General features: G+C 33.0%; 1 protein-coding gene across 1 annotated transcript; it reads left to right on the top strand.

Annotated features, from left to right (window-relative positions):
• Nucleotides 1-3,276: 3,276 nt before the first annotated feature.
• Nucleotides 3,277-8,256, top strand: LOC142629534 (uncharacterized). The gene is made up of 9 exons (XM_075803541.1): nt 3,277-3,529; nt 5,796-5,916; nt 5,997-6,064; nt 6,144-6,203; nt 6,307-6,465; nt 6,847-6,993; nt 7,280-7,494; nt 7,583-7,691; nt 7,794-8,256. Exons 1-9 carry the CDS (start codon nt 3,407-3,409, stop codon nt 7,884-7,886), a joined length of 1,095 nt encoding a protein of 364 aa, XP_075659656.1. The 5' UTR covers nt 3,277-3,406; the 3' UTR covers nt 7,887-8,256.
• Nucleotides 8,257-8,705: the final 449 nt, after the last annotated feature.

Below are 8,705 nucleotides of genomic sequence, written 5' to 3'. Positions count from 1 at the left end.
GGACGCTTCCCTCACGATCCCTACGATGTTCAAGACGTTCAAAGTGATCTTCCGGTTGTGATCCTTGTGACTCTGCATGGTGAGAGCCTAAGCCTGCCATAATATCCCTACCTCTTCTAGACTAGATTCCCACAGACGGCGCCAATTGTAAGTGCACAATTGCACCTGGACCCAAGAACAGTTATGGGCTCAGGCCCAATGAGCCTTAAACAATACGAATTTGTAGAGTGTGGGCTTGAAACCCAGGTTAGAAGTATGTGGGGATTAAATGACAAACTAAGGATTTCGAATACTTGGAAACAATAAGGAATATTGTAAATTGGCCTCCTCGGACGTAAGCCGAGAGCTGTTCTTATATTATATCCCTTTCTTAGTCTTTATCTTTCTTTTTAGGTTACAAAAGTTCTCCTTCTTTCTGCCTTAAATTCCTCTTTATATACTACTCTTTTGAATGCTTTGTACACGTGTTGCCTCACCTCCCCCTTAGCCTAGATATTTCTTTTCTCAGTGCCTTTGAATAGTAACCAGAAGTTTCTCTTCCACTGTTCAGGTGTCACTTCCCCATAAATGCGGCCAGGGTGGTAGGTGCAGGGTCTTTAATGTGGAGGCAGCAGCCTTTATCTTTGACATTTCTTCAACACCGGTGCTTCTGGGGCGTTCTAGGGTTCACTCCTTTTAACCATTGGCCTTAACTGTGTCACTCCCTAACCTTTATTATGAAATCCCGAGTTCTTAGGTGCTCGTCCGAGGGTAAGTTCACCCTCGGCTGGATCCTTGTATCCTCGGCGTATGGGCCGACCCATAGCACTAACAACTTCCAAACCCAGGGTCAGGTCGGCCTTCCTTAACACGGCCCAAAAGGCCCACGTTCCCATCAGGATCTTTTTGCCCCCCACAATCAAGATCCTGGCATATAAAATATCTAAATAGAAACAATAAAAAAAAATCACATTAGTTCAGAGAAAAAATAACAACAAAAATCTAAACAATTTAATTTGCATGAAAAGCTAACAAAAGCAAAATTCAATTTTGAATTTAATTAAATTTTCTCTAAGCATTGGTTTATATATATATATACACACACACACACACACACACACACACACACACACACACATAAAATTTAGATTTTTTTTTATAATTTCTTTATATTGAATTTCTCGTTTTCTACTTTTAATTAACTCACTTGGTATAAAAATTAAAAAACTTACATTAGATAAGACACGTGGTATAAAATTAAACTTTAATTGAATTTCAATTTTTACATTGAATTAATTATCTTGGCACAAAAATTTAAAAATTTTAATCAGATAGAATATGTGGCGCAAAATTAGACTTTAATTAAATTTCAAATTAAAATCCAATTAAATTTTTTCTCGGTTTTACCTATTAATAAAGTCATTAAAATTAAGTAAACCCCTAAGTGGAAGTAAGCTATATTTCAACCTGAAATTAACAAAAATGCATAAAAAAGTACACAAAGATATAATGCTGCAAAGTTTGAAGTTTCAGTAAAATATATGCCATTTATTTCTATTTAAAAAAAAAAAAAACCCTTGAGTGGAAGTATGGGTCAACTGTCCAATTATTTTAAAGTCTTGATTGTATAGCTGAAAGGCTAAAATGGCTCTAAGTCTTTACCAATGATTGCTTGAATTGAAATTTTCTCCCAAAAAAGAAAAAAATTGCTTGAACTGAAATGAAATGGGGTCAATTGGAAACTGGAAAGAAATTTATATAGGAATTTATTTGCCAATTGCCAGCTTGCAGCATATCTCTCCGTATCTTTCTAAATGCTTTTCATCATCACAATCAAGAAAATTCATATTTGACTCTTTGCAATAAAAATCAATACATTTCACTGGAATTGGGGTGGCAATATCTGAAATTCTCTTCCACGGAGGATTGCTCTTTGACTAAACACAATGTTATTTACGTAAATATATGTGTTAATTTTTTAATTAGTATAAAAAATAAAAAAATATCAAATAATGTTTTATTGGTATAAATAACAGTATTTTATTAAATGAGAAATGATATGTTTATAATATTTTTATAACAAATTTTAAGTGAAAAGTTGTTACTGGTTATTATTGTTTAGGCAATAAAGTAATTTTCGTATTAAGTTCAAATTTAAACCAATAACAACTAACCACCTCTAATTTATTATAAATATATTATAAAAATATTATAAATATAACCTTTATTATTAAATAAGAGATTAGATAATACCAGCAGTCCTCTTTGATGAGGCGAGTGCAATGATGTTTCTTTGTTGTCCTCCTTTGTCGCCAGGCTAGTTTGCGTTGCACTGCGTTGCATCAGGAGCCTATCTTACTTATGTGCTTTTTGTCCATTTAAATTAATACAGATTTCACCTTTTCAGTCAAAAAAATATTTTTTGAGATAAGAGATATTGAAAAAAAAGACATTAAATAAGGTAATTTCCTAAATTAAGGGTTAAGATTAAATAAATACGGTACATATAAAATAACTTTAAAATAAATTTATGTACTACATATATTTTAACAAAATAATATTATTTTTCAAATTAAATTCTCATGTAAAATTCTTCTAAAAAAATTCTCATGTAAATTAAGGTAATCAAAGAATTAAATGATAAATAAAATAAGAATTAAATATAAATACCAAAAAGTGTTGTTTAAAAAATATGAGATAGGTGCCAAGGGGTTGACTAAGTGTGTGTTTAGTTACAAATTAAAAAGTCTGTTTATTTTATTATTCTGACCCATTATATATTTTTAGTACTATTTATAGGTTTTATTGTATTATTTTAATTAACTTTTACTTTTATTTACAATACTTTTAGTTAAAAAAATTTAATTTTAACTACTACACAACTTTAATACAGTAATTACTTCACAAATATAAACGCTGGTGAGATACAGGGAGTAACAACAGAGTTCAAGTTTCAAAAAAACTTCACACCCACGTTAGCTTTAATTTTAATAAAATAAACCGATCTAAACAAATCTAAAGAATTCTTCATACTTCGTAATATCCATTAGTAGTATGGAACCTTTTCCCTCGTCTTGGAACTACTCTCGTAATATTCTTCAACGTAATAACTTAGTATTTGTGTGATAAAATTTTTTTGGAACTCTAACATTTTTCCAATTTCCAATGACATTTGAGTGATTGTCATTTACGGAGCAAGACTTCTTGTCATAGCATCCTTCTTTCTTGACTTTCTTTTCTTCCTCTTTCTTTTCTTCTTCTTCTTTTTTTTTTTTTCCTTAAAAAAAAAAAAAAACATTATGCTAGAACCATAGTTTGCTTCTGCGTAAATTCCTTGCTCATATTCCACGCTTGAAAAAAAAAACTATAAATACCCCAAATTCTAACCTGCTTGACGGACTGACACTGCAATAACCAACCGCCATTTATGGATTCAAATCAACCGAGAGCCGAAACTCCACAGCCTCCTCAAGGCGGCCACGGTGGTGGTGGCAGTGGTTTCCCTGCTATTCTCGCAGTCTTCTTATCCTTTATCACCATCTTCGTCATGGTATTATCAAACTATATATAAATATTCCACCGCCACTGCTTTGTTCTTTACTGCACCCTCCCCAGCATTACCAATCCATCGCATTCTCCCTTTGATTTTATTTATTTCGATAGTGTTGTTTCGCCATGGTATTATGGTTGTTGTTTAATAATTGACTAGATGCTTCATCATATATTCTTCTAAGCTAAGAAGCACATTTACTTCAAAATCTCTTCATCAGATATATGTATCATCCATCTCATTGTGTATGGCTCTTGTATAGTTGTAGGTGGGATCCACACGTTATGAGAGTGAACATGCATATATTCAGATAAATGTCAAACTATGACAAGTCAGGAGGAGGAAAAAATATAATTTGGTAATAAAAAAAAATTCTTTTGATTTTAGATATGTTTTTAAAGATTTTGATCGATGTTATTTAGTCTGAAAACTAGAAATAAACATAACTATTCAAGAATTGTTGTGTACTATGTTATGTCAGTGGCCATGCTTCTTAGATTAATTTCCATCTTAGTTAAAATCATAGTTAAAGATAAGTGCATCAAGAGTATTGTGTGATTGAAGAATATCTATTAAGATCGAAAAAGTTTATGAGACTGCTATATGATTAATTATGCTCAATGGTATCGAATGTTGGGCTGTTAAGAAGTAATATATTCATAAAATGAGTGTGGTTGAAATGAGAATGTTAAGATAAATAAATGAAGATACAGAGAAAGATAGTTACTAAAATGGGGATATTTGCTTAAAGATAGATTTAGCCTTTATTGATGAAAAGACAAATGAGAGTCGGTGGAGGTGGTTTGATCATGTTCAAAAGAGAGTAATTACCGCACTGATAAAAAGTTTAAGTTGATCCAAAGTAACAGAGAGTATGACTTCATATAGAATAGAATGGAGAAAAAAATTCATGTGACCGATGCTAACTAATCTGTTAAAGATTCATAGTTGACCACAAAAAATTGGGATTAAACCTTGTTGTTGCCATTGTTAGTTTAAATCATAGTTCAATTATGGTTTTATTACTTTTCATATAATCCGTGTTGCTATTGCTATTTTGTATCAATGTCTTGGCATTGTAAAATTCTTCAATTCATTTCAGGATCTGTAATATGTGAATTAGAATTCATCAAATTGCTTTGGTATGAAAATGTGACTCAAGATTATTTCCAGTATTTGTTTCCCTTTATGGTGATGGTAGTACTTGTTCTGTGCAGGCTTGCATTGTTGCAAGTCAGGTTCAACATGCATCAATATTCTCATTGAATGATTATTACAGAGGTGCATCATAGTGAATAATAGCTTATAGCTTCTAGTAGAAATGCTTCAATGGTGTTCCATTACAAATAAAAATGTTCTATCCCACTCTTAGTCTTCCACTTTATACTACACTAACTGCAGTATGTCATGCATCTGAATTTTCTTTTTCTTCCCCTTTTTTATTACTTTATAAGGAGAAAGAGGGAAGTGTGGTTGATTAATGATTATGAATCGTTAAGCATAAAATAGAACAGTAACAGTAAGACAGAGGACTTTTATGTGTTCCATTTCACCTTGCATTACAAGCTGTGGTTCTAAAGCCCATTGTCATTTGATTATTAACATTTAAAAAAAAAATTAAAAAGAAATATACATTGTGGCACTGAGTATGCACTTGGGATTGTAGAGTTATCTCTAAATTACTCTATTTGTAATTGTGTTTCCTGAATGTTTTTGGGGATGTTTGGCAAATTACAAAGCTTGTTTAGTTTAATACAAGCTGACCTAAAAATGAGACTATTAATCCAGTTTGTCTAGAATCAAAACCAGTTTTAGTTAACATGCAGCTTATGAAAATGTCAAATTTGTATGCATGTGAAAACACCAATATTTAAAATTTTAATTTGGAGGGCATGCTTTTTAAAGAACCACTTTGAAGATATGGGAATGTATTTTAAGTATTTAGTTCCTACTTTGAAAAAGTTTTTGGAACAAAAGAGTTACCAAACTATAAACAATAAAAAATAGTTATGTTGTTCATGGCTGCCTGGCTTGGTTTTGTGATTTGCTACACTATACTTATTGGTAATTGCTACTGCCAGGGAGGCATACCTGAAAAAAGAAAACAGCAGATTAGTGTTTCTTTATGGAGTGACTATATAATTTGCTTACTAAATGCTATTTCGTTTAAAATTTTAGAATTGTTCTGAATCTCAGCCACTGGAATAAGTGTTTATATCATTTTATCTGAGTTTGAAAATCTCTGACATGAATATAAATTTTACAGATGAGGAATCAATCACCATCAACTATTAGGAATGGTTTGTCCATTCTACACCAAGTCCCAGAAGGCCATGTTGGGGTTTACTGGAGGGGAGGTGCCCTTCAAAAGACGATTACAGATCCAGGTTTGACTTAGTCCCTTCTTTATGATTTTCATTCAGTAGTTGCTTTCCTAGAAATTATGCTGCATGCACTTAATTTTCAGGTTTTCATCTGAAGCTACCTTTTATAACCCATTATGAACCTGTTCAAGTAACCCTTCAAACAGATCAGGTAAAATTCAATGTTATGAAAATTGAGGAATTTCATCTTGTCAGTCTAATGCTCAAATTTCCTGTGAATGTAATTGCAGGTTAGGGATATTCCTTGTGGTACAAAAGGAGGTGTGATGATCAACTTTGAGAAGATAGAGGTACAGCTACTAGATGTTGCTCTTTATATACATTATGGTTTACAAATTACAAGTGGTCTAAGGTTTGAATGCTCAGCATGCACAGATTATAATGCCTTTTCAGGTTGTTAACCGGCTTCACAAGGACCATGTGCATGACACTCTGCTGAACTATGGGGTGCAGTATGACAATACGTGGATATATGACAAAATTCATCATGAGATCAATCAGTTCTGCAGCTCTCACTCTCTTCAGCAAGTCTATATTGATGTTTTTGATCAAGTATGGATGCTAAAGAAAACGTACCCCTTAAAGCCATAAATGAAAATATTTGGGGAGCTTCCAATTTAGCTTTACAGTATAAGAAGTCTTTCAAGTTCTGTTAGAAGTAGTGTACTTTTCTTCTTCTGCTTAGTTGTTTAATCCGATAGATTGTTTAGCATGATCTTTAACTTAAAGTTGAACAATCTTAACTTAGTAGTGCTGTGTTGACTTCAGGAATCTATGTTGGTGTTAAGTTGCCAGCATTATTAAGAAGTTCCTTATAACTGTACTTCATATAGTTGTGTAACATTATGGTACCATGAGCTAGTGTAGTGTTTATCAAATCCTTTTCTATTTATTTATTTTATGCTATATTGACAAAGCATGTAACTCTAACAGATTGATGAAAAGATGAAAGATGCTCTCCAGGGTGACTGCACACGTTATGCTCCAGGTATTGAAATCATGAGTGTTCGCGTTACAAAGCCAACCATCCCGGAATGCATAAGACGCAATTTTGAACAGATGGAAGAGGAACGCACTAAGGTTCAGTTTAGTTTTGAACAAATTAAATGTGCTTTTAATGTATGTTTATTATTTTATCTTATGGCCTGAACATTGAGTTTACCCTTTAAACTAGTTAGCCTTGGTCCTATGAGCATTCAACATTACAAGCTTTTTTTTTTTTTGCTTATATCCAGACTTTGTACATGCATGTGTTTGCACCCACACCCAGTCAATGAAAAAGATATTGGATAATTTATTATATAGTAAGCCTTTGAAGTTAATAGAGTGCATTATTCTATGTTTTATGTTGATGTTACTTTGTTAGGTCTTAATTGCTATTGAGAAACAAAGAGTGGTTGAGAAAGAGGCAGAGACAAGTAAGAAAATGGCTATTAGTGAAGCTGAGAAGATTGCAAATGTGAGTAAGATCCTCATGGAACAAAAGTTGATGGAAAAGGATAGTGCCAGGAAGCAGCAAGAAATTGAGAACCAGATATACATGGCTCGAGAAAAGAGTTTGGCTGATGCATATTTCTACCGGTAAAAGCTTGATTCACTTTTGAGTTTAAAAGATATGAATATGGTATTATAGGAATGACTAACGATATTGCTCTCTCTACATTTCTAGTGTACTGAAGGAAGCTGAAGCAAACAAGTTGAAGCTGACACCGCAATTTCTTGAGCTTAAATTCGTTGAGGCCATAGCTGATAATACAAAAATTTTCTTTGGGGAAAAGGTCTTTCCCTCTCTCGTGTAGTTGTGTGTGTGTGTGTGTGTGTGTGTGTGTGGGTGTGTGGTGTTGTGTGTGGAGGCTTTACTTAATAGTTCTTTCTTGCAGATACCTAATATGTTTTTGGATCAGAGGCTGCTTGGTAACTTCCTGCAACAGTTATCTAGGAATGTGTCTGAAGAGGGGAAATCAACAGCTTAATTTTTTTAATCCTTCATTTCTTATTTTGATCTGTCGTCTCTATCAACATATTGTAATACCTAGGTGATATAGAAAGTAAATGTTGGTTGAGGCTTTCAGAAGGTGTTTCATTTAACAGTTTTATAGTTTTTGCGCGTGTGTGTGTGTGTGGGGAAGGGAATGTAAATGTTGGTTGAGGCTTTCAGAAGGTGTTTCATTTAAACAAAATTTTTGGGAAGTCTGCCAATTTTTTGGCTCTTATGGGTGTTTCATGCAATGAGTTATATACTACAACAACAACAACAACAACAACAAAGCCTTAATCCCAAAATTCTAGAGTTGGCTATGGATCCTCAACAAATTAGTTAGAGTCGGTCACATGTATTCTTTTCTACTGTTCTACTCTATCAAAAGTCACTCTTTGCTACTTTTGGGATTGACAGGTCTTTTGTATTTATTTTTTAATACTTTTACTAATGAATTTTGGCCTTCTTCTATTTGTTTTTTGGTTCCCTCAACTTGGATCAACTCACTCTTTTTTACCGGAGCATTAGTCACGCTCTCCTGAACATGACCAATCCACTTTAAGCAACTCTCCTTGTATATAAAAGCTTGAAACGTGTTACAGGTTGATGCACAATCCTTTACTTCTAGATTCAATTAACAGTATCTTTGGTCGTTGTCAATATGAATGTTATTCACATCTGTTATGGGTAGAGTTTGGATTTACAATAGATTGTCTTTTTGATTTTAATATACCTGTGGAAGAGAGAATTTGGTAAAGAGTACACAATTTGTTTCACAATGAACATCGTGACTTTTGAGTTATTTTTGGGGTGT

The sequence above is a fragment of the Castanea sativa genome, chromosome 3, assembly GCF_040712315.1.
Source record: "Castanea sativa cultivar Marrone di Chiusa Pesio chromosome 3, ASM4071231v1".
Lineage (NCBI taxonomy): Eukaryota > Viridiplantae > Streptophyta > Magnoliopsida > Fagales > Fagaceae > Castanea > Castanea sativa.
This window is presented reverse-complemented; position numbering and strand designations above follow the sequence as displayed.

Bases quoted from the DNA above. Each gene is read 5' to 3' on its own strand.
- LOC142629534 (XM_075803541.1), top strand. From the start codon at position 3,407: ATGGATTCAAATCAACCGAGAGCCGAAACTCCACAGCCTCCTCAAGGC. The intron at 5,917-5,996 runs GTTTGACTTAGT...CTTAATTTTCAG, and splicing joins AAAGACGATTACAGATCCAG to GTTTTCATCTGAAGCTACCT. The intron at 7,692-7,793 runs GTCTTTCCCTCT...TCTTTCTTGCAG, and splicing joins AAATTTTCTTTGGGGAAAAG to ATACCTAATATGTTTTTGGA.